At 37.1% G+C, this 26,468-nt stretch overlaps 1 protein-coding gene across 1 annotated transcript in view; it reads right to left on the bottom strand.

Annotated features, from left to right (window-relative positions):
• LOC145684923 (sialin-like) overlaps positions 1 to 26,468 on the bottom strand; it is a 270,897-nt gene that overhangs the window by 68,597 nt on the left and 175,832 nt on the right. The window contains exon 9 of the mRNA XM_081757275.1: positions 15,808 to 15,950. Coding sequence (XP_081613401.1) covers positions 15,808 to 15,950 — 143 coding nt within the window. The remainder of the gene's footprint in view (positions 1 to 15,807; positions 15,951 to 26,468) is intronic.

Below are 26,468 nucleotides of genomic sequence, written 5' to 3'. Positions count from 1 at the left end.
TTCTCATTTTTCCAAAACACTCTTGGTCGATTACAATCTGCCTCACTTGTGAGGGGACAACCCCATGCCGTAAGCGTCGATGGACTACCGATAGGCAACTAGCGACATGTCCCCAAAAATTGGTGGTCCCGCAACCAAAAATTGGTCCCACTTCTGTTTTGAAAATTATACCACCACCGGCAGAGAAGCGACGGAACGCCAACGAACCACAAAATTATTCCCTTAAAATACGTTAAATCGCCTTTGCATTAAGGTGAGTCTACAAACATTTTTAAAAAAGTAAAAATAAAGTGCCCTGAGCTGGGCGTGAATCATCAACCTTAGGATTACTAGTTGCGTGTTCTTCCGAATTCGCGACTAAGGCGATTATGAAGACTCAGCTTGTATTGTGATAAATCGTTGAAGTCTTTTTAATATTTCTAATCAGAGTGTTCCTTTAACCATGTATATTTGACGATAACTGTTTGGAATCAGATCAAATGCACTCGTCATATAATTTTATAACAAAATGGCAAGCGTCTATTTACTTTTTTCATAGTTCTCCCATTCACTTGCTAGTGATCGGCGACAGTTGCCAACTAAATTCATACAATATACGCACCCATCTCAAGATTTTTCACTTCATGATGTAAAGGCAGGAGTTACTCTTGACACCCGGAGCTCAAGTATTGTCCTTATAATAACATTTCGTCAGGGAAAAATAATATATAATAATAACCGCATGCACATGACTCGCAATAGTTCGTGTTGGTCCCTTTGCGATTCTCCGTGACAAATCAAAGGAGCGTGGTTCAAAATGAAGTCCTCGCTGTTACGTGGTGATAACTTCAATACCCCCGATTCTAGATATCTGCTTCGACTCGACGAATCCTTGCCACTAGTGCCACATTAGCGGCAATCCTTCGACGCGTCGCTATATCGACGATCGCCATTTACCAGCAAGTGGGCCACTAGATGTTGGCGACGTTTATGGCATGGGGAAGCTAATAAACAAACAAACCAATAAATAAATCTAAAACCTTATAAAAAAGTTTTCCCAAAATTTACATCTAGCAAAATCATTTGTTGGTATTCCAGAACTGTAAATTCACCTTTATTAATAATTTACTTCTATCGTAGTTTTGATATGAGAATGATATGTCTGAAACTGTAACACAGGTCATTAAGGCTTTTTTTGGGGGGGGGGCTTTAGTCAGATTTAGCAGTTTTACTTAGCAGTTAGTCAATTTGGATCTGTGATTTCAGAGTTTTAGAGATTTCCTTAAATTTTCATTTCTACAACAGTTTACAACTAACACCATTAACGTATCTCTTTCGATATTTCCATAGGTAATGGCTTGGTCACTCACAGTATATTTCAAACAATAAACTACGGTGTCTTACTCCATTAATCCGAACTACATTTAATATCCAACAACTCTGTACAGTTTCTCTTAAATCTGCAAACTTTCTACTATGTTAAAACTGACAAGTAAACCTTACGTTTGGGTGAATCGAGTTGCTGACTGAGACACATATGAGAAAGTAGTACTAAATGTGGTCAGTATTTCAGTGAAGTTGTAGGTGCGAAGCTCCAGGGGTTTAGGAGATACAGCTACTAGAACATCACATGGAAGTACAGAATAGTCTTCATACAGTTGGAGGTAAAAGCCCTGTAAGACCTCTTGTAACGACAAAAGGTGAATAACAAATATATGGGTACATATTAGGACTAGAGGGAAGTCATATAGTAATGATATACCTGACGGCGGCCATCTTAAAATCCGCCATTTTGAATTAAAGTTAAGTTTTTAAAATAGGAATAGGGTCATGTGATACATGATTTAAAACGCAAATTTAATCAGAAGAACAATGGTGACGTTAATTTTGATTTACGCGCAATTGGTAAAAAGTTACAGGGAAATTAAATATTGTTGCAGCATATGTATTAGTCCTTTACCCCACCTTGTACATTTTGTGTTAATGATAATAATTAAATAAAAAGCAGGTGGATAAATATTAGGTCTATGGTAAGAGTTATCTTGATGGCGGCCATGTTCAAATCCGCCATTTTGAATCAAAAAGTTTTAAACAAAATGCATAACAGTGACATCTTATTAATAGCAAATTTTACCATAAATCCAACAGTATAACCATTTTTGCTTTATCATTAACCAGCACAAAATTAAATGGGAATAGAGTAATGCAATAGATGACTTAGGGCTAGACGTTAAACAGAAATACAATATTTATCCACCTGCTATTTATTTAATTATTATCATTAACACAAAATTTACAAGGTGGGGTAAAGGACTAATACATATGCTGCAACAATATTTAATTTCCCTGTAACTTTTTACCAATTGCGCGTAAATCAAAATTAACGTCACCATTGTTCTTCTGATTAAATTTGCGTTTTAAATCATGTATCACATGACCCTATTCCTATTTTAAAAACTTAACCTTAATTCAAAATGGCGAATTTCAAGATGGCCGCCGTCAGGTATACCCTTACTACATGACTTCCTCCTAGTCTTAATATGTACCCATATATTTGTTATTCACCTTTTGTCGTTACAAGAGGTCTTACAGGACTTTTACCTCCAACTGTATGAAGACTATTCTGTACTTCCATGTGATGTTCTGGTAGCTGTATCTCCTAAACCCCTGGAGCTTCGCACCTACAACTTCACTGAAATACTGACCACATTTAGTACTACTTTCTCATATGTGTCTCAGTCAGCAACTCGATTCACCCAAACGTAAGGTTTACTTGTGAGTATTTCCTATTTTCTTCCTTTCTTGCTAAAACGAAAGTGTTCTTTAGACAACCTGAAATGATGACTCTATATTACATTATGTTGCATAGGGCATTTTATGTAGCATATCATTTGGCAGTTGGACACTTTCTTCGTATATTGAAAGCAACAGGGATTAAGTCCTTCTACACTTACATGAGAAGTAAACAAATTCTTTTTAATTCGTGGAATTGTGCCAATGCACTAGGTCCAGAGAGTTTTTAATTTAACATTATTATTATTATTATTATTATTATTATTATTATTATTATTATTATTATTATTATTATTATTATTTTATTGACTTAGGCTTTCCTGAATATTAAGCAGTATTTCACAAAAAGCTGGTATTTTTAAACAAATGTGTTCGATACCTAGTTTTCATAAAGTAGTCACTCTCTCCCATAAATAATTTCAGAGGGGCACCGGTGGCTCAGTGATAAAGCGTTCACCTTTGGTGCATGGGAGCTCGCACCAAGTGAATTTTGTGGTGGACAAACACCATGTGCATGGGTTTTCTCGGGGTTCTTCCGTTTTCTCCCACTTTCTTCATTCCACCATTTCATTCACTTCTCATCATCACCGTGTCCTTTAGCCTAGTCGGTATAACCAAGGGTCGTAAAACTTAAAGATTTGATCTCAAATAATTCCAACCCAAACAGTTGCAGGAAGTATGTCATTTCGAATAAAACAAACTACTCTATAAAATTCTGAGTATTATTATTTTTTAAATATACAATTCTAGCGGACCTTATTTCTAAATCGAAGGGTAAGAAGACTAAATTCACTCTCTTATTATTATAGATTCATTTCATTTGAAGCAGTTAAAATAGTTGGGAAAAATTAGAAAGCCGTACCCTATATTCCAGTGTGCCACAACCGGACAACAGGCACACTGGCGTACCCAGCAAATTACAAGAATATTTGTTGTTTATTTTATTTATTATTATCAACGATTCTTCCATGGATCAGCTGTCTGTATACAGTTAAACAAACAAGTATCACATTGAGGGAATGAGTGTAATTATTTACTTTAATAGTAATAGAAAGGTATATTTTCTTGTATTTTCTACCGGGAATAACTGCATCCGGTCTAGAAAGCTGGGGCTATCAACGAAGGAACCCGATGTGCTAAACACACACCACCCTATAGTCGTGAGTGCCACAAGTCCTTTTCTACGTCTTGGTACCCTAAGGATTGCTGCCTTCAAAGAGAGAGAGAAAGAGAGAAATAACTTAAGTCCATTGCACTTACATGCTTAAATAAATACATTATGTAAATAACTGTTTCGTTTTCTGTTTTTTATTATTGTTATTGTTATTATTATTATTATTATTATTATTATTATTATTATTATTATTATTATTATTATTATTATTATTATTATTATTATTATTATTATTATTATTATATTTTTTTTAGGAAGTTGACTGCCATATGTATGCACACTGCTCTCCCATGCAGCGCCTCGTGTATGATTTTCCATAGACAAACTATATATTCCAAGTTTGTTGTGTTCGTTCTATAGGTGTATTTGTAATTAGATGCATATGTCGTAGTAGTCAAAATTTAATGTCCACGCTACGTATATGCAAAACCATAGACAAAGAAATTGATGAACAAAGACATTTATGGCGCTAAAACAAAGGGCAAAAATAAAGAATTACTGGAGGATCGTTGCCCGTAGTGCACAGGTGATAACGGTTAACAGTGTTAATTTTAAACAAATAGTTTTAATTAAGCACGAATTTAACTTATAGAGTACAGTGCGGAAAGGCTCAGGAGTTTGCTAGGATCGTTACAATATCGAACCCCGTAAAATGCACTGCAAACCTGCACGCAAGCCCCCCGTAATGTTCAACAGATATTGTGTATTAATGCTTATTTCAATGCAAACCTATATAGACCTACGCACTTCAATACCCAACGAAGGTGCAGACTATTCATGAGTTCCAGTATTAAACTTTCTCACCCAATGTATTCTCCTAACATGTCTCCCAGCGATTACAACATTTTTTGGTATCTCAATCACTTCCTAGTAGGATAGCTTTAACTAGAGACCACTGATTAACCTGGTATTGGATGTTTCACTTTCTTACCTTTGGAGTTGACAGTCATCGGTTGGACATTTTACACGCAAATATCTAATATTAACAACGTTTCTACGATAATTTCGTAATATTGTATTATTTCTTTGTATTATTCATTAGCTTGGTTAAGCTTGTTTAAACACTTTTCTCTTTGCACCTATTCCTTAACGTTGGATAAAAATACACTAACTCTCACCGGAAATCAAATCCAGAACCAATGCACTTGAACCATTTGACCACAACAAGGCACATTTAAAAAGAAGTTTCGAATTTGTTAGGAAAATTGTGATTGGGTGTAACATTTAAAAATATATTTAAGAATGGGTACGGATGAAACGCACTGAATTTTCTCGCTCGAATTTCTTAAACTGACTCGTGTTAGGCTGCAGCTATTACTGAAACATTTATTTGGGAAATGCGAATAAAATAATGTGTTTTAGAAAACTTTGTTCAAAGCAACTTACGTCCAAAAGTAAAGTACCCATTCGTCATATTTCTGTTAGAAGTAACTTATGCCATACATTAGAATTATTAAGGAGATAATTGTATGTGAGCTATGAGCAAAAGCGTCTGAGTACTTTCTGAGAAAATCGTTAAAAAAAGTCATCTCCAAGAATAAAATATCCCTTGTATATCTTTTCAGGACAAACGAGTTATGCTATTTATGAAATACGAACAAAATTTCCTGAGTCGTTCTCGACAAAATCGTAGGGTAAAACTTGCTCCGAAAAGTAATATACCACTTCTGGACTTTTAGGATGATGGAATTATACCATATCGTTAGGTTATTTATGTAACATTTATTTATGAAATATGAACATAATTGGGTCAGGCGTTAATGGGAAAATCGTCGGAGAAGAGTAGGCTAAACTACCTCTTCTGAATGTTTACAGGACGAACGAGTTGTGTCATATTGTTAGGTTATTAATAATACATTTATTTATAAAACGTGATTGAGAAAATTGTTCGAAAAAACACATCCCATACAGTAAATTACACCTTACATATTTTTTTTTTCAGAACAATGATTCAAACTATATTTGTAAAAATATAAGCAAAATCTTTACAGCCGTTTTTGAGACAATTTAATGATTTTAAATTTTCATCCTTCAGTAAACTACCCTTATTTTTAGGTCTTGGAGGATATAGAATTCGAAACGATAAAGTGTTATAAAAACTTCATGTCTAGAATTCGGTCCAGATACGTCGAACAGTATGGCCTCTATTTGAATACATGAAAAAGCGTGACGAACCGACAGACGAACAGATGGACAGACATCAAAATTACTTTTTCGATATGTGGGGGCCTAAAACTTGAATTGGATTTTTATCACTATTACTACAATTTCTTCTTTCGTCGCTCGAACGTGAAAACGAATAGGAATACAACGACACGTAAAGTGATAATTTGTAATTCCCAAAATTTAATGAGTTACGTTTAATGTGTTGCCGTTCTAGAAAAAAAGCTTATGCCTGTTTGTTATATCATTTTAATATCAGTTTTTCACGCTACTATATAATGTAGAAATATGGTATGATTATCGTTCATATTCATGCTATCTTTTGGAAATATTCGTGTTCCGCATACATAAATCTGTATAATTTAGTTTCTTTCAAAGAAAACATTCCTTACACAGACTTATGATTGCATTTTGAAATCGTGTTTTTGTCATCTTTAGAATTTAGTAAATATAAGCATAACACTCAAATTAGTTTTTGAATTTTACAGAAAACCAAAAGAAAAATCTGCGGCTGACTTAATCCCCACCCTCCTTGTGCAGTGCATAATAAAACGCAAGTGTTATATAAATTATCTCCTACTCTCATTCGTTGCCGCTAGCGCAAATTATAAATAAAATATTTAAAAAATCATTCCTATAAATCAAAAAAGCCATCTAATCAAAGTAAATAATTTAAAAAACTAAAAATTAAAAATAATTGTTTTTAATTGTAAATGTTTGTTAAATATATAATTTGCTTGTAGTTTACTTATTGTATATTATTTGTTTAATCATAATACATAATACTCGCAATTTTAATCTCACGTTTAGTTCTTAGCCGTAATCGCTCGTTACTTTACAGTGTATTATACAAATTTATAAATTATTTGTTTTATTCATTAATCTTTACGCAAACACTCTTCTCTTCCCCAATACTCGGTTAGCGTACGCGCCTTTGGCGCGGGAGACCCGGGTTCGATTCCTGGCGGGAGCTCATGTGGTTCGGATTCCACGTTAATCAGTAGGTCCACGTCTCATATAGCCTCGTTGCTGAAAGGGGCGCTACACTAAAATCAACTCAACTCTTCCCCAATACATTTTCAGTGGCAGGTAAAAACGGGAACTGCTTATATAGTTTATAATGACCTTTTGTGGGTGCTAAAAGCCACTAAGGCAAAGTTTAAAGCAAATGGATAAAAAAAAATGTCGTCTGTTAGCAATCCAAAATAAATCGTTTTATTCCCGATAAACCCACAAAGGTCGATCATAATTTATTGCACTTGTGGATGTGAAAAAAAGAGAGGGAGAAAGTCAATACTCTAAAAAGTAAAAAACACAAGCACACACACATACACACACACAAACGATAATTTGACATCAGCTTTTTCCTTTCTTCCTTTTTTTCACGACAACAAGCATCATTCGATGTAACGTCATGTCGATATAACAAGGGGTAAGACTGAAAAAAATGTCAAGGTCGCGTATGTTCTTTTTCCTGTTCCAGACACACAAATCCGAAGTGAGTGGTCTGCTGTTCAAGAACGGGCAGGTAACATACAAGACCATAAACTGAAAACAATAACTGTTTCCAATAGTACACGTATTCTAATACTGAATAAATACGTCGATTAAAGGATACTATCAATAAGTTATTTCCTTTTTATACTGTTTCGGTTCTTAATAACATCAAAATTATACACTTCCAATAATGTTTTGTAAAAAAAAAAAAAAAAATGGGATGGGATTCGATGTGGTGTCAAAGTAATAAAATAACTACGAGTCCACTACTCTATCCACCTAACCACAGAGGCTACGTTGTGTTTGTTCTTTTTTTTTTAAAGAAATAATTCATAACCATGGGGCGTATCGCTTCGAACCTTAATATAAATGTTTTTCTGTTTAATTCTATATATTCGTACGACATATTAGTTACAGAAGCTAATTTATATTTGGCAGGCAATCTACACACTAGGTTTTAACCAATAAATGCAACATTTTACTCCAGTATCCAGTTCCTTGATCCAACTTCATGACTCCCCTACTGAATTCCCTGCGCGCAACTGTTGAGATCAATTGGACGGGCCTGCGCGCAGTGTTGACAATTAGGGAATTAAAATTCTCCTATATTTGGGCAAAAAATTAGAAATTTTTCTTTATAAATCCGTACCTATACGTCCGAGTGCAAGTCAACTTACGCCAATCAAACATTTGTTCTTACTTAACAAAAGCAAGTACAGATCGTTACAATGGAGTAATTAGGAGGCGCACGTAAAATTCGTATTTAGGTTCTAACTCTTGATTTTTCTAGTTTTTCCTTACTTTCCTGTTTACCGTAATATATTTTTGATAATTAGAAGCTTTTTTCCTTAAATATCACCATAATACTTGTAGGATATATTAGTGGTGTACCAATGTTTAATTTAAGATAGTTTGTATCTGTCTGGTAGCAGTGTTGCCAGCTACAGAAAATTTTAATTCCAGATTTTAGGGGAAAATTTTGGAAAAATTATATGTTCTCCATTATTTCCCTTTTGTTGGCTATATCGGAACAAGCGTACGAGTATCTGGAAGTCTCGTCTTTGCCCTACACAACACATTATAGAAAGTTTCAATAGGATAATTAGGGGAAGTACAGTTGAGGTATACAGTAGACCTTGTTCTCTACTTGGAAAGATAACTGTGATTTTTTAAAGGTAGAATGAGATATTTTTTATTGACATGCTTACTTTATTAGATATCGTCACAATACTTGTAGGATATATTAGAGGGATACCAAAGCTTATTTTAAGATAGTTTGTGTGTGTCTGATCGCCGTGTTACCAGCTACAGAAAATTTTAATTCCAGATTTTAGGGGCAAATTTTGGAAAAAATCCCTTTTTTATTTATTATTTCCTTCTTATTGGCTACATTCAAACAAACGTACCAATGTCTAACAGCCTCGTCCTTAGCCTACACATCGCACCATAAAAAGTTTCACTAGAATAATTAGGGGAAGTACAGTTGAGGTTTATAATAAACCATGTTCTGGAAATGGTAAGAAAATGGTGAATTTCTGAGGTAGAATGATTTTTTTTTAAATTTCATGCTTACTTTGTTATATATCGCCATGATACTTGTCTGATATATTCTTGGAGTACTACAGTTTATTTTCAGATAGTTTTCGTCTGTCTGACGGTAGCGTTTCCAGCCAAAACAATTAATTCCCGCTATTAGGTGAAAAATTCGGAAAATTTCTCTTTTCCCCTCTATTATTACCTTCTTACTGGCTACATTGAAACAAACGTACCACTACCTGAAAGCTTCCTCTTTGCGCTACAGAACGCACCATAAAAAAGTTTTAATAGGATAATTAGAGAAACTGTAGCCCCGCCATATTTGATTTTTGCTTTTGAGGCGTAAACAGTGTCAAAATTTAATGTGTATAACCGAATTTTTTCTTTCCCTCTTTGAATGGAAGCCAGCGACTTTAGGATTTAACTGTACCTTGTCAACACACCAAAGATTTGTTTAGGTGACTTGAACTCATATAGCAGCAGTGGTGCTAGATACAAAAAATTTTGAAATTCGGTTAGGGAATTTTTTTTTTGAATTTTCACCCCTACATTTCTCTCAATAATTTCCCACCCGTTGGCAACATTGCAATGCAACTTACACCAAAAAATAGCCACATCCATTTTCTAAAAAACAAGGCCTTAACCATATCAATCTAATGAATAGTTTTTGAGCAATAAGTCACTAACTGGAAATGTAGGAAAACGACAAAAATGACCTGGGGCCGAAAGGAATAATCACACAATTTTGCTCGTATAGGTACAAAGAAATAAACGATTTGTAAGTTACGAGGGCTTCGACTCAAGTTCTGTTGATTATTTCAATAATCTAAAACATAAATCAATAAATAATAGTTGCCAGAAAAAAACAGATATTTGAAAAAAAAACATGAAAAAGAACGATGTTTTTTATTGAAAAAAAACTTCACAGAAAAAAAACCGTTTTTTTTACAACACTAATCATGGCAACATATAATTTTAAGGCAATTAGGTATATGATTCAATTTATTTTACATAATGGCATAAGTTTATATATATAAAAAGAAACAAACAGAAAATTAAACAGAAAATTCGATAGAAACATAAGAAGGAATATTTAAAAAAATAAAATAAAATAAAATAAATCTCAGTATTTTCAATCATGTTGAAGAAGATATCTTTATATAGAAAAAGTAATATTTAAGACAATGATTATGTGTATTGCTCGAAATATTCCTTCAACTGAAGAATATATATGGGAACTTATGGAAATAATCAGCTGAGTTTAACTACCAAACACAACACTTATAGCCTAAAAGAAGACTTTTTCGAAGTCGGAGGTACATCTCAACACTATTAATAGTGAAGAAGAAAGACTTTAAAGAACAGCAGTTAACGTTTACAAAATTACAGTTTCACAAGCAAAAGAAACTGGACGAAAAACAGACCAATTATATACTATAGCTAGAAATATACAATTTTGACAGGAAACTCCTTTGCCACCGAAACAAATGGTAAGACAGTATTTTTTTAAAATCGTGCCCTAAGGGAGGTTAAAGGGGTTTCATTTTTTTTTTTTTTTTGTCTAAGGATGAAATATCTTACATTAGTAAGATAAAATTTGGCATATAAGCTTCCCATTAAAAATAACGGGTTCAGTGCCGTATCGTCGGACCAATTTTAGGAAATTTACCGGGTCAATTGGAGAATTTATTTAAGTTTGTGAGGAAGAATGAGTACAAGGTAGGTAAGGGGAATAGTAAAAGTTAAGAAAGTGGTTGTATTTGTTGTTTGTTTTTGTTGTTAGCGGCACTGTATGTGGAGGCGGATGGACTATTTCGCGGAGAGGTACACTTGTTTTATTATACGGATCCATAAATTGTAAAATGTACAGGAAAAAAAATTGGCAAGTCTTTAATTTGCCAATTTCATGTCGAGGACAGAACCCAACCAACCCATGCCGGGCTTCTAACCCGTTCCTACTACTACTATTACTACTCTTACTCCTGCTTCTACTACTACTAATACTTATACCATGTAATACTGAAAATAATACTGCACGCCTAATGTAACGTAATCTAACGTAACTTAATGCAATCCAACGAAATATAAAATAATGCAACGCATTTTGTTGGGTTTTTTTTAATTTTCAAAGTGGTCCGGCGATACGGCACAAATGCCAAAATAACTTAAAATGTGTTTCAGCATTTTTGAAAAGTTTCGCTCTTAAATGGGGAACAGGAGTCAATTTCTACCTTACAAATTTTGGACTCTTTTTTTTTTTTGTGAAACTGCCAAATGTGAGGACTCCCTCAAGTTAGAGATATCGAATTCGATATTTGAACTCTTAATTAAAAATTAGAGAATACGTGTTTCCTTTCGACAATTCCGCTTCTAATGAGGAAAGGGAACGTTTTCTATAATATTCAAATTCTCAAATCTTCATACAGAAAATTATTACGTGAGTATTGTTTAAGTTAGAAGCAAGAAATCTAGTATAATACATTCCTAATTGAAATTAATCGAAAACGTGTTTTAGTTCTCAAAACTTCGGCTCATAAAGGGTTGTTGTGAGTATTCGATTCGCTTAAGTTAGAGGTCTGAAATTGACATATAAACTCACGATCAAACATGAATAAAAATATGTTGCAGAATTTTCAACAATTCTGCTTTTATAAAAGGGATTTTTTTTACAACATTCAAATTTCCGGTTCATACAACCCTATTCTCCCCTCGTTAGTAGCTATGGAAAGAATTGCAGAAGGAAAATTATCTATAGGAAGCCCAAATTGAAATATACGGACCAAATAAGGATAGGGAAAAGTGAAAAGCTGCGTCAAACCAATCGGGAAATTGTTGACTTGAGATGCTGATATTCTTAACGTATGAAGAACATGCACCTTTAATTGTTCAATTAGGCATTCATAATTTGCTTTAGTAAACATGTTTAAGTAAACACCTAACAGTCGAACTCGTTTGGGTGTCCCCATTTGCTTCCTTGTTGCCCAGCTCACATGAAACTAGATATGACATAAATGTTGCAGCCTACACTACCCGAGATCATCAAACCTAGAGCAGTTTGACACATAGTACACCGTTTCCATTCCGTTCCCTTGCCATGCTTCATCCGTACCACGACCACGACCATTCACACATACCATGCTTTGCCGCTACTACTTTCTATACCATTTCTCTTGGATCTGGTCAACTTCGTGTAGCCTCACGTGCTCTGGAGAAAGCCGAAGAAGTGTGACTGACAAGCCACGACCGGGCTTGTTTCTCTTCAAGACGGCTTGCCGAGGCAAGGGAACGGGACAGGCATATGTGAATTTAAAAAAGTCAACCCCATGAATTTTCAATATCAAAGTCTGTAAAGATACTTTGTGAACCACGGCATGGCATGGGAACAGCACATTATGAGTCAATTAACCTTAAGGCAAGAGTGTCCCAGGTGGTCTTGTACGCTTTCTATTCAGCATTAGCAATGGGTACACCCAGAATATCAATGAGTCCAAATTACTGAAGATTTGATCCGCTAGTTTCAATCATATTAAATGCGGCCACTGAGCATTAGGATGGAGTTGGTTTTGGGAGATTTGGCATCACTTTTGGCACTACAATCGCTGTTGTTTTAAAATCCAATTAAAACACTTAAAGGTTGAAATTGTAAGTTCAACAATGTACAGGTAGTTCCTATGCTAACTCTCATTATACCTGAAATGATCATTGAGGATTTGAGCTTTTGCAGTGCGAGCTTTTGTGTGCGAGCTTTTGCAGTGCGATTTCGATTACAAAGCCCTCCCTTACGCAGAGCCTAACAAAGCTTTGAATGGATAAAGCACACAATTTCTTCCATTCACTTTCACAATAGCAGGGCACAACAGGACATGCAGCACATTTGCTTCAGAATCAAGTATGACACAATACATGGTTCCTTTGTCGATGACGTTGAGTTCGAAGTTAAATCACTATGCTCGAAATGTAACATCGTGTGATGTTTTCTTGTTACACTTGCGGCAATTACCGGATGAACAAGTATCGTTCCGGCAAGATTGCGCAAGCAATTGAAACCCAAGTTTCTTTCATAAAAGCAATACGATCTGCCACTCATTGGATCACAAATTCGGATCGCTTATAGAGGGGATCATTATAGTTGTATAGCTCACAAAAAATTTTGCTTCCATTGTGCTGTTGTCACAGGTTAGAGAATGCTAGCCTTTTCTCGCAGTTTTTCACTAGCTCACTATGCACCGGCTGATACAACTTGCCATTGGTTAACATAGATACGGCGCGCTCTCTGTTGTCGAGAAATGCCGCCAACTTGTCAAAAGATGGCTGCTCATTGTTATTGAACGAAAACTCCCACTATCTTCGCCATTCACTGTCTAGTTTATCCGCCGTCTGATAAACTAAGAGAGCTTCCCAGTTCTGCACTGATTGCTCAAGCACTTTTAAGAATTTAGTACATCCCATAATGGTGTTGATTAACTTGGGCAATGTCACTGCTGAATTTTGATGAATGACTGATAGTGTGATTAAATGTTTCAAAATGGAGTTCACAATTCCACGCCTTCAAAATGTCCCACGTGTCTGAAGTAGTTGGGCTAGTTCTTCCTTCAGGTTTGTTTCCAGATACTGTAATTTCTGTGCACCATATAATCTATTATAGTGTATTGATGCCACAAAAAGATCGTGAAGAGGTAAACATTCAAATAAGTTTTCTGTAAATCTAGGCAACTATATCTTAGGCACTTTTTCTTAACTTCGTTGCACTTCCGAAGAGGATGCTAAATCGTCTTGGCATAATTTGTAGATCTCTAAGCGTCACACACATTTGCATTATCCTATTGTCCATCTCGGAAATTTCTCTTCTTTCTCGATCTGTTCATCCGTAGAGATGACTGGAGTTTGGAACAATTCTGCTAGAGTTCCTTGACCTTACCTTGATGCACCACAATAGCACAGTAGTTTTACTATGACTTTTTCAGGTCGTCATCACCTTGGACACTCTCTCTCACAACAAACTTTCGACACTTGCCATTTTCTTCTCTCTTTCACCATTCAATCAAGCGCCAACAATTTGCCCTGTTTGAAAATCAGAATGATGAGTGATCGCCTATTTCACACTATCACCAGATCCGTATTTATATATTGTGCGCCCCTGTGCTCTAAATAATTTTCCGCTCCCCGCACCAGTATCACTGATAACTAGTAAGAAAAATAATTGTTTACATTATTCACCATCAGTAATGGTTTAATAGCATCTATATTATTAATACAATAAGCTGTCTGTCTGTAGTTTTTCAACCCCAGAATCACAATATATAGAAACATTAATTTTAATATGTTTTAAAGCTCTCAGAGAAATGATCCAAATGGACTTTTGCAGGTCCTTAGGTCACACCTGAGCTGAGATATGGGAGTGCAAAGTCCCCCTAAGAATAAGATGGAGGCATTTTAAAAATAATCGAAAACGACCAATATTAGGGTTGAATTCATTGTTTTGGGAGTCGCTGAGATGAATAGTGACAGTTTTAATCCACTTCAACTTCAAGATCATACTTCACTCCCTAGGGAGGGGGTAAGATTTTAAAAGTAATCGAAAACGACATATATTAGGGTTGAATTCATAGTTTTCGAGATCGCTGAGTTTAACGGTATCAGTTTTCATGATGTTCAAGTTCATCCTCACCCCTTCGGGTAGGGGTGGGAGAGGATGACTTTTTAAAAATAATCTGATAAGCTAGCTAATTAGTAACTACTGTAATTAGAGCGAATTAAACATATTAATATATTTTCTCGCACTTGTGCGGGACTCCGTGGGTTACTAGTTTTAATATTACTTTATTGTGAATCTTAAGAGAATTCCAAAATTTTGCCGCCATGTGCTCGAGTACAGAATAGCACTTACCCAAATACGGGCCTGAATATCACCGTCTCCTCAGTTCAGTGCACACTGACGTTCTACTGCTTCTTACGTAGTACTGAGTTTGCCCTAACACATAACTACTAATAATCATGGCATGTGGTTGCTACATGTCCGTAGATCTTACATGTTTCCAAAATAAGATACTTGCATTAAATTGAAAGTATCTGCAGGCATTTTGCCTAACATCTGATCTCAAATAATCACATATGCTAATACAGCATTATGCAGCACTGACTCTGTGTACAGTACTTCTTGCTATATAACATTCAATTTTGTTGGTGGCGTGGGAGACCTGAGTTCGATTCCCGGCGGGAGCCCATGTGGTTCGGATTCCACGTTAATCCATAGGTCCACGTCTCATATAGCCTCGCTGCTGAACGGGACGTTAAACTCTAAGTTAACTCAATTTTGTTGCCACGAGACAAGTTCACTTTTTTTTCTAATAGAATGATACTCAATTATACTAAATTGAGCGTCCTCTTAACTTTTACTGGTATTCTGTTGCGGAACAAACAGCACTCAGAAATGAGTTCTTGGAGTATCTTTTCTCATGCTTTTCCACATCGTTGGAGATAAGGAAAGTAGAACTGCCACTGGGCTGTACCTACGTGTATATCTATATTACCTACTGGGTTTGGTTCACCTGGATGGGCCACATTTTATCAGTTGATGAGCACAAGCAAGACTTTTTGCTCTCTTATTGAAGATTGAAATACATGATAAAATGTAGCCCATCCAGGTGAACCAAACCCTTACCTACTTGTGTCCAGCCGCCGCGAATCCTCCAATCCCAACAGTAACAGTGACACAACAGATGAATCCAATAGGGTTGTTGATGAAAGCTGCCACAGTTAAAAAAACAGCCTCGGAGAAGAAGGCTCCGCAGGTAAACATTTTCCTCACCTACAACAAAACAATAGAAATAGATTCCCAGAAACTCAATAGTTGATTTACTGTACTGAGAGACACAAAATAGAACTTATATAATATGTACAGTCTCTCAGGAAAGTAAATGTACATCTGTTTTTTGAGTCTGGCATTCCTGCGCTCCATCCATGGAGAGTATGAGAATTAAATCAATCAAATGTTCACTGAGGAGTAAGAAGAAAAGTCTAATCTGAATAAGACATTGCAGAGGGACACAAGCTGTGAATACGAATAGTGCATAGTGTAAATAAAGGACGACACCGAAAGAGAAAGCCAGAAACAGCTATAAACGTAGAAAAAAGAGTAAAAATTTTTGAAGTGGAAACATAAAATACAAATAAAACAAATACGCCGACAACTAAACATTCACCAAGCCATGATCTTGGTGTAGTGGTTAAGGTCCTGGGTTACAAATGCAAAGGACGCCAAGTCGAATCCCCTGCAAAGAGGTTTTTAAAAAATTTTGTTAATAATGCATACAGCTCATGAGAGATTGTAAAAGAGGTCGTATTTAGTAATTCGTAGCAATTATTCTTGGTAATGTTTAGTACTGATAATACTTTTCGTCTTTGCGTATTGCTTTTATTCTTGAATTCATTTCGAAAGAGAGGAATACCCGAACAAATGCCACCGAAATTCCTCTTATTTTGAATGTAAACGCCATTTGTAATTAGTAAAAAAAAGCAGCAATTAGCAAAAAATATAAAAAACATGGAAGTGGAGGGGTTTGAAACCCATACTCATGGTTATCAGAAATACAATCACTACATGCCTTAAACCTCTCGACCACGATTTCTACGTAGAGTACTGGAAGGCTTGTCTTTAAGTTAGGCTTGTGTTTAAGTTTTGCAAACAAGCCCGGTTTAGCTGTGACGCAGCACAGGTGCGAGAAGGGAGAAGGATGCGAGACACTTTCTCTCTCTCTCTCTCTCTGTCTCTCTCTGTGTGTCTATCTATCTATCTGTGTATATATATAACGCTATTTGTGAATGCCATAACCACCATAATTTTCATTGGATTGAGACCAAACTTGGCACAAACATTAATTGTTGAAATATCTTGAACGAGTTCGTTAGCCAGAATAATCAGATGAAAATGTTCAAAATGGCGGCCCTTCAAACTCTTAAAGTTCCAACGGAACAAAATTTCGCCCATAATAGGTTATTCACAATGTTTGAGTGACTTTAACTCTTTTACTGAAATATTTGTGTGCAGGGACTTATCCTCTTTTATAGAAATATTGGACCCGATTAATCACCTAAATAAGGTCACATTTGCAGGGGGGGATATTTTCTTATCGGAAGAAGACGATTGTTAGTGATGATATGAAGTTACACATTGAGAGTGAAATAACTTGTAAAACGTGTTATTTGAAAGAATGATATAATAAATGTGCTTTACCCTAACACAGAGAACTGCAAATCATGTATTTCGAGTTCGGAAACGTGAATGGCGAGGAGTGTTGTTTGATTTGCATTTTAGTAACACATTGCATTGCAAATAGTGGTAGGCAACATTAGTGGTAAGTATAATATTAATAATAATAATAATAATAATAATAATAATAATAATAATAATAATAATAATAATAATAGGTGTTGTTTGTGGCAACGCAATATCTTCCTCAATTCTTCATCAAAAGTAATGATTGAAACTCCATATCTCCCGTACAAACAAAATATTAGCAATTTATAGCGAGAGAACGGAAAATGGTAGACTGATGGGAGGAACTTTGGACAGTATGCACTCATAGTACTCAGAAAAATAATCGATTTCTAGAGGTCTGCGCGGATACAAAATATCGCATCTGCACCGCATCCGCAGCATCTCTATCCGCACCCGCATCCGCAACATTTCTATCCGCACCCGCATCCGCAACATTTCTATCCGCACTCGCATCCGCAGATAATGAGGTAGCAAATATATACAACTTACATATTCTATAATGCACGTAGTTTTCTGAATTAAACGAAATAATATATTATATCAGGTTCCTCGTGATCAAATGCCAACTACGATAAATAAAATGCAATATAAACTGTGCAGATACAATTGAAATTAATGAATGATTTATGTACTTACCCAAGATCTTCAAATGCAGACATCGGACCAAAATAGTGCCACGTAGGTAATATCCGCTCAATCGACTAATTTTAGAGCACGTCACTAAGTTTTTAAACTTCATCATTACTCATAAAAAAGGGGGCATTTGTTCTAAACACAAAGGCGAAATAGAAAGAATCGTTATGAAGAAATAAAAATTAATCACAGGACCGCAAACACATCCACATATCCCAAACTGACACTAGCATCAGTAATTGCACTAAATTTAAAAAAATAAGTAAAAAAACTAACAACGCAGTACAATGCATGCTTTCACGATCAAGCTCATTCGTGGCTAAGCGGTTAGCGTATGCACCTTTGCCGTGGGAGACCCGAGTTCGATTCCCGGCGGGAGCTCATGTGGTTCGGATTCCACGTTAATCAGTAGGTCCACGTCTCATATAGCCACGCTGCTGAACGGAACGTTAAACTCAAAATCAACTCAAGCTTTCACGACCACGCTTTTACTGAAACTAGAAGTGAAAATAACTTGGAATACATATAGGAAGCATATACCGTTAATTTTGGGAAGAGGCAATAGAGGAAGTTTAGAATTTACTGCTTTTCTTTGCAGCCCCCACTCATTGTTGAACACATTTAGGGTAGGAGAAACAAGGCATTGGTTGTTCTTTCTTTCTTTACCAGAGGCCCAGAACATTCATACATATAAACATACACACAAGAAGAAAAAAAGAGAGAGAAACAATTGCTGTTATAAAACTCCAATCCCTCGGAATGTTCATTCATGTCCGTGGCACCTCTCCGAAGGGAGAAATCTGTGGGGTCGCAAATGTGCATTCAGTATCTGCTACAGGAAACAGTGAAGATTTTTTCTCTTTTTACGAGAGAGGGAGAGAGAAAGATGAGCGTACGATTTGTTTACTATTTCGGTGACCTACGCGCTTCTCCAGTTTGTCACAAAAGGCAAAGATAATTCTGCTGACCAGTTTTCAGTTTATGGAAGGGGATGCGGTGTTTTAAATTAGGGTTTTGGTTCCTGACCTTTCAGGCTAGAAAAACTTTATTTGAAGACATTTCTTCCTCTTCAAGGCGAATGGTCTGAAAATTTTCAGCTTTATCGGAGGGGCTTTGGCGGCAATTATTTTTCTTTTCTTTACAACAAATAGCGGTATTTGAGGAGTAGCGATGGGGCCTGACGTTTCTTTCTGTTTAGGTCAGAGATGTCATTCACCTACAAAACGGCTGCTAAATATTGAAAACAGCAATAAAAGGACAACTCTCTCTCGTGTCATTTTTTTTTTTGTCCTTTTGCTGTCACTGAGTCACAAGCTTCAAACACACTTGCATTTTGATTTTAGTATTTTTCAAGTGGTTTTAAAACTTTTAATTCAAAACGAACGGTTCTAGTGCTCTTTCCACCATTATCAGAAAATTCACAGCATTCTTTTAGGTAGAAAAAAATGTAGGAAACATTATCCGCAACTTTATCCGCTATCCACACAGAAAAGAGATATATATCCGCTAATACCCATTTTGATGCGGATATCCGCATCCGCGCAGACCTTTATCGATTTCAATGCAAAAAGAACGAAGAGGCATTGTAATGTGGCCACGGCAAAGCCCTCTTTAGTCAAAATGTCAATAACTTATATCGAGAGAACAGGAGGTGATAGTGGGATGGGATCAACGTTAGACACCGTGGACCCATAAGGCGCATTGAAAAAAATATAGGAGGGGCGCCAGCCAGCCTTACTTATTTCCACATGATAATATAAAATTATATTGTGCGAAATATACGCACAAGTTACCTAGCAATATTTCATATTATTATTATTATTATTATTATTATTATTATTATTATTATTATCAACAGCGTCTTTTCATTACGTGTGCATGTTTGACATGAAGCCAAAGAGAAGATCCATCATTCGTAGAAAGAATAAGAATACACAGTTACTTTAACAGTGAAGGACGATGAAAAATTCGAAAAGAGTGACTACATGTAGCAAAAAGAAACAATACTTTCTCTCGAATGGATAAAAAGTCAAGCCAAGCTAGATTCTAACTTGCATGGAAGGCATAAAAAGCCAGTGCTTTGTCCACTTTTTTTTAAACTGACTCACCGAAGGTGTTTCAGTAATTTACTTATTGCTAATTTTACTTGCTTCACTCGTTTAACTTGCTTTTCCTAATAACTTATAACGACAGGGACACGAACACAGAAACATCGAGGACAGTTAAAAATCACAAAGGCTCTCCCACCGGGAATCGAACCCGAGGTCCCGCACACAAAGGCGCACGTCCTAGCCACTAGACCAGCGGGGTGGGCACAACTCACCCATTGTGTCGTTAGGGATTACGACCACTGTATTAACAGCTATCATTTCCGTGGGTTGTATACTATGATCATTTGTTACTTCTTTGCTGGAAGAGTTAAACCTACATAATATGTAATACATGAGGTATTTAGACCTACATGCTCTTCATACAATATAATAAAAGAGTAATGCTGGGAATAAGAAAAAGAACATTCCTTGGACAAAACGGAAACTATTGGCATCAGAAATATTTATCTACGAGGCGTGCGCAGTAATATAATTGAGATTAGTTACTGTTTAGTTCAGTAAACGAAGAAAGAGGTATAAAAAAGCAAACATGTCACGTCAACGAGATCGACCAGAGTTGACAGAGGCGGAAGCAGATGTGTAGTAATACAACAACTTTGGTTAAATTTATAATTCGTTCTGTATCCTGTAGTAGTTCGTATCACAACTTTACGGGAGAGCAGAGAAAAACTTACTGACTCTATCATATAGAAAGCTTTACTAACCTGATCATATAGACACAAATAGATGTAACTGTGAGTACTACAACTTGGATTTAACGAAAGCCGTTTAGATATTCAGTGGTTTGCAGGGTTGTATAAGACACAATACAATTCTTCATACCTCGAGCTCCAGTAGCTAGATACATGCAATTTCTGGTTAGATACTGAAACTGCTGTCGGATTTTAATACATGGCATATTGCAGGGTACAAAATGCTTTGCATTACTTTTTTGTTTGTAGACATGGCCGTGACCCTAGCCCCACCCACTCAACCGATCGAGACGAAACCTATACACAAAGTTCATGTTAAATTAGTGCTGTCGATAAAGCATAAAAAGAAAATTAGTACTATTATCAGAAGGCCAAAATATATTAAAAATGTTCAATGGCGGCACCATCAAAGACAACAAAAGAACCCTCATTTTTATGATAAGATATATAGGACTAATCTTCTTTCTATGCAGTATCGTCAGCACTAATTTAGCAGGGTTGAAAAAAACCTTTTAAAAAAACAAAGAGAACGTTTTTTATGTTTAAAACATGTTTTTTTGTTTAAAACGTTTCTAACGTTTAAAACAAAGTACTTTGTTTTAAACAAAAAAAACACGTTTAAAATGTTTATTTTGTTTAAAACAATAATCTAAATTGGCATATATAGTAAATTTTTACACTCTTAGGATATTGCTTGTCATCTATATTCAACCGCTAGATCAAATTTCGGGAACTTCCCTAATCTCGATCCGCCCAAATGTTCAATTCCGGAGAAAGAAATCGGGAATTTCCCGATCTCCATTCACAGAATATGTAGTTTAGTTTCTTTGTGTTGCGTTCTACTGGTCGTCTGCATTCTTAATCTTTAAACGCCAATTGACGCAACTGCTTTAAAAATCAGGGCTTTAAAAATCAAATTAAGGCTGGAAGATGGTTTTGGTACCAATTTATTCCTGAAAGATGCAGCTTTGCTGGTGTTCATTTTATGTATGTGGGAGGGGGGGTAAATATCGACTTTTTTTTGTTTTTGCAACAGTTTTTTGGGGGCCATTCCCCCTCTTGGGGGATAGATTCATAAAAATTGTTACGTGAAGCAATGAAGCAGGCCACATGGTAATATCGTGTATTTGTACTTCTTGCTTATATGGGGGAGCAGGGAGGGGGCAAAGTTAGCCAATCTTTGGAGTTTAAGTTTTTTGACGTAAATTACATTAATTTTTACTACAAACATCAATAACTCAGTCCTTAATTAAGCTAGAAAGATGATTTGGTACCAAAGAATTTTTGAGGGATAAAACTTTCCGTCAGTTGCATTTTATGTATATACGGCCGAGAGAGGGAGGATGTTTTTTTTTAATTTTTCATCAAATTTACGACTCATTTCTCCAAACAAACAACAAATAGCGAACCGCAACGAAGGTTTAGTAAATAATGGGAAATGCTTTCGTGCATGCAACCCGAAAATTTGGTCCTCTGGGCCGGATTTTGCTCTTACAAAAAATCGTAAGGACTTTAAAGGCAGAACAATATTTTGAACTGTGTACTGTCTTTTTAGTAGTGTTTCGAATAAAAAGGAAAAGTGAAATTGTAAAGAACAACAGCGTAATTTGTGCAACCGCTGAACTGCCTGTGTTTCGTTCATCCCCCCTTCGTTGTTTGTTTAGCTGTGCAGTGAAAAGTTACCAACGATGGAGCAATTACTTGCTTTTAAAACTGTCACAAAACGCGAAATAACGCGCTTGGAGAATAAAATAAATAGTGAGTCCTTCAATAAGGCATTAGTTAATACTTACATAGAGAAGGCAAATCAACTAGCAGATGACTGTAAAAAGCTTGTGTTAGATCTTACAAGAACTTGTGATCAACAGACATTTGATACATATGACAAAGAAATAGAAACAATGCAAGACAGAGTGGACGATAATTGAGAAATTGGTGGTAATGAAACAATCAGAAAGTGTTTCAACAACATCAAATGAAAACGTAACCTCTTCAAAAGTGAGTGAAGTGCGATTACCGAAGTTGGAATTACCAACATTTGATGGTTCCTTAAAAGATTGGCTGTCGTTTCGGGATCTTTTCGTGGCATCCGTGGACAGTAATGCATTATTGAGTGGAGCGCAAAAGCTTCAATATTTGAAGGCATCTTTGCGTGGCGAAGCGGCAATACTTGTACAATCATTGTCGGTGACCGATCAAAATTACACAGAGGCGTGGGAAATAATCAATGCTCGGTACTAGAATAAACGCGAACTCGTAAATGATACGATAAAAAGGCTGATTCGCCAACCATATGCAGTAGCCGATTCACCTGCTTCTCTAAGACGGCTTGTGGATACAACCAATGAATGTGTGCGAGTTCTGAAAGTGTTCAACATTCCTGTGGAGCATTGGGATGCTATACTAGTGTACCACATAACTGAAAAACTGGATAGTGATTCACGAGAACAATGGGAGCTATCAATTAACTCGAACGAACTTCCAACTTTCGCAGACTTATCGCAGTTTCTCAACCAGAGATCGCGTGCACTCGCGGCTTCCGCGACAAGCAAATCAAATAAACCTCAGACCCATAAATCGGCAAGTTCGTCCGGAAAGATCAGGACAGTGGCGTATCATGCTTCGGCAGATGTGGCATGTGTTAAGTGTGGACTGCAGCACGCGCTGCATAAATGCAAGGATTTCATTCAAATGTCAGTAGACGACAGACATTCCTTTGTAAAGGGTAAGGTTTTGTGCTTCAATTGCCTAAAAGGAACACATAAACTTGCTCAGTGTAAATCAGGTGGGTGTCATCGCTGTAGAAAGTTGCATCATACGTTACTACATTTTGACAGGAAGCCCGAAGGTGATTCTTCCTCTCAGTGCGCTCAAGATGTGTCTTCCCACGTAGCAGCTGCTGGGGGAACAATGACAACTGTTCTTCCTCAAGTGTTGCTGTCCACAGCAGTGGTAAAGGTTAGAAACAACAGAAGGCAATTTCAGTCTTTTCGAGCGTTACTAGACTGTGCATCAGAGGTAAGTTTTGTATCTGAACGGTGTGCTCAAGCGCTGGGACTCCCAAAACGTAGTGCAAATATAGCTATTTCGCGAATAGCTTCCAGTAATGCATGCAATTCACGTGCAGTTGTAGATCTTGCTTTTAAGTCAAGATACAATAACGATGAATATTCAACAACAGCAGTGGTAGTGAGAAAAGTGACCGGAGATATGCCCAGACAGGCGCTTACTAGGGTTAATGAGTGGGTCCATATCAAGGATTTAGATCTGGCTGATCCGGAGTTCTACAAAACAAGTGGGGTGGACATACTACTCAGTGCGGACGTGTTTCCATTACTCGTCCAAGGAGGCAAACGCATGGACCCTCAAGGTGCACCCATCGCATTGGAAACGGCACTGGGTTGGGTGTTATCAGGGAAAGTGAATTGCAGTGGTTCATCGGTAGTGTCCGCATTTCATGTGAGCTGTGATCTAGATGTGTCATTGAGGCGATTGTGGGAGATCGAAGAAGTACCGTTTGTGCGTCCCTTAACAGTAGAAGAAAGGGAATGTGAAGAACATTTTACAGTGACGAATCGAAGAGTTAATGGTCGATATGAAGTTAGCCTACCGTTTAAGACTAATCACTCTCACCTTGGCTATTCTCGTGATATAGCAGTAAAACGACTCCATCAACAAGAGAGAAAGTTTGTACGGTGGCCTGGCTATCAGGAACAATATTCCAGGTTTATGGCAGAATATTTAGAACTCGGTCACATGGAACCTATTTCACCAAGTGAAGACAATGTGTCTCCAACAACAAGTTGCTACCTTCCTCACCATGCCGTTTTAAAAGAGAGTAGCACAACTACTAAACTGCGTGTAGTGTTCGATGCTAGTGCAAAAACCACGACAGGTGTGTCACTGAATGAAACTCTCATGGTCGGTCCAAGATTGCAAGAGGAACTCACGTCTAATGTGCTGCGTTTCCGAACTCACCCGGTGGCCCTATGTGCAGACGCAAAAATGATGTTCAGGCAAATTCGCGTGACGCAAGAAGACGCAAACTTTCAACGCATTGTGTGGAGATCGGATCCGAAACAGCCTATTCAAGACTACAGGTTGCTCACAGTCACATATGGAACCGCATGTGCACCATTCTTAGCAACAAAGTGTCTCCAGCAGCTGGCCGTCGACGAAGGACACAAATTCCCGTTAGCATCACCAGTTGTGCTTAACGATTTCTACATGGATGATTGTCTGACTGGGAGTAACTCGGTGACAGAAGCAATTCACCTACAGTCACAACTAGTACAACTGTTAGAAAAGGGAGGGTTTGAATTGCGCAAGTGGGCGAGTAATGAACCAAGTGTTTAGAGTCCATTCCAAGTCATTTAAGAGAAACAAACGCGATAGATCCTTGGGACGATAATGATGCTATCAAGGCATTAGGAGTGCAGTGGTGTCCGTCTCAAGATACATTCTGGTTCAAAATCACCGTACCAAAGACTCGTTATAGTGTTACGAAGAGACAGTTATTGTCTGACTTGGCCAAACTATTTGATCCATTGGGGTGGCTAGCTCCTACTATCATAAAGGCCAAACTCCTCATGCAGGAGATCTGGAAGCTAGGAATTGGCTGGGACGACCCTCTTCCAAGCAACATCATGAAACAATGGCACGACTATTGCGATGAACTTCCACTGCTGCAGGAAGTGAGAATCCAAAGATGTACCATTCCACACGATACAAGGAAAGTCCATCTCGTTGGGTTCTGTGACGCGTCAGAGACTGCGTATGCTGCTGTAGTGTTTGTGAGATGTGTGCGAAAGGCCGGAAGCATTGCAGTGAACATGCTAAGTGCAAAAACAAAGGTGGCCCCTATCAAAAGACGAACACTGCCACGTCTTGAACTATGTGCCGCAGTGCTCCTAGTGAAAGTAATGGACTTTGTGTCTCAATCCAATAAGGTCAAAATAGTCAGCACGAGTGCCTCTTCTGATTCGACGGTAGCAGTTGCTTGGATTGCGTCATGTCCAAGTAGGTGGAAGACATTTGTGGCATATCGAGTAAGCGAAGTGCAACAAAGAAGTAACATCAAGTGGTCTCACGTGAACAGTGAGACCAATCCTGCAGACTGTGCAAGTCGTGGTGTTAGACCTTCCGAGCTGATCAATCATCGATTGTGGTGGACAGGTCCAGTGTGGTTAGCAGCAGAAACAGTGCCAGCTGTAGAGGTTAACGATGATCCTCAGATGCAGTGATTGTTGAACAAAAGACGTCGGTTGCTACAATGCACGCCAAGGCAGATATTAGCCTTCTCTCAAACTACTCTTTGGTAGCAAGATTAAATCGTGTGATAGCTTGGTGCAAACGATTTATAAATAATTCAAGGAGTAAACTGATGCAAGGCTACATGGACCCTTGACGGCGAGTGAGTTAGAGGAAGCATTGGTTTGCTGGATTCGGTTGGTACAAGAGGAGGAATTTTCTCTAGAGCTGAAATGTCTTAAGGAAAACGGTGACGTACCAGCACAAAGTAAATTATTTTGTCTGCATCCATTCATAGACCATAAAGGTCTGCTTAGGGTAGGAGGAAGGCTGCAAAGGGCACAATTAGATTTTGACGAAAA

Source organism: Thermobia domestica, chromosome 5 (assembly GCF_964235325.1).
Source record: "Thermobia domestica chromosome 5, izTheDome1.hap1.1, whole genome shotgun sequence".
NCBI lineage: Eukaryota > Metazoa > Arthropoda > Insecta > Zygentoma > Lepismatidae > Thermobia > Thermobia domestica.
The sequence above is the reverse complement of the archived record's forward strand: the minus strand, read 5'-3'. Positions and strand labels throughout refer to the sequence as shown.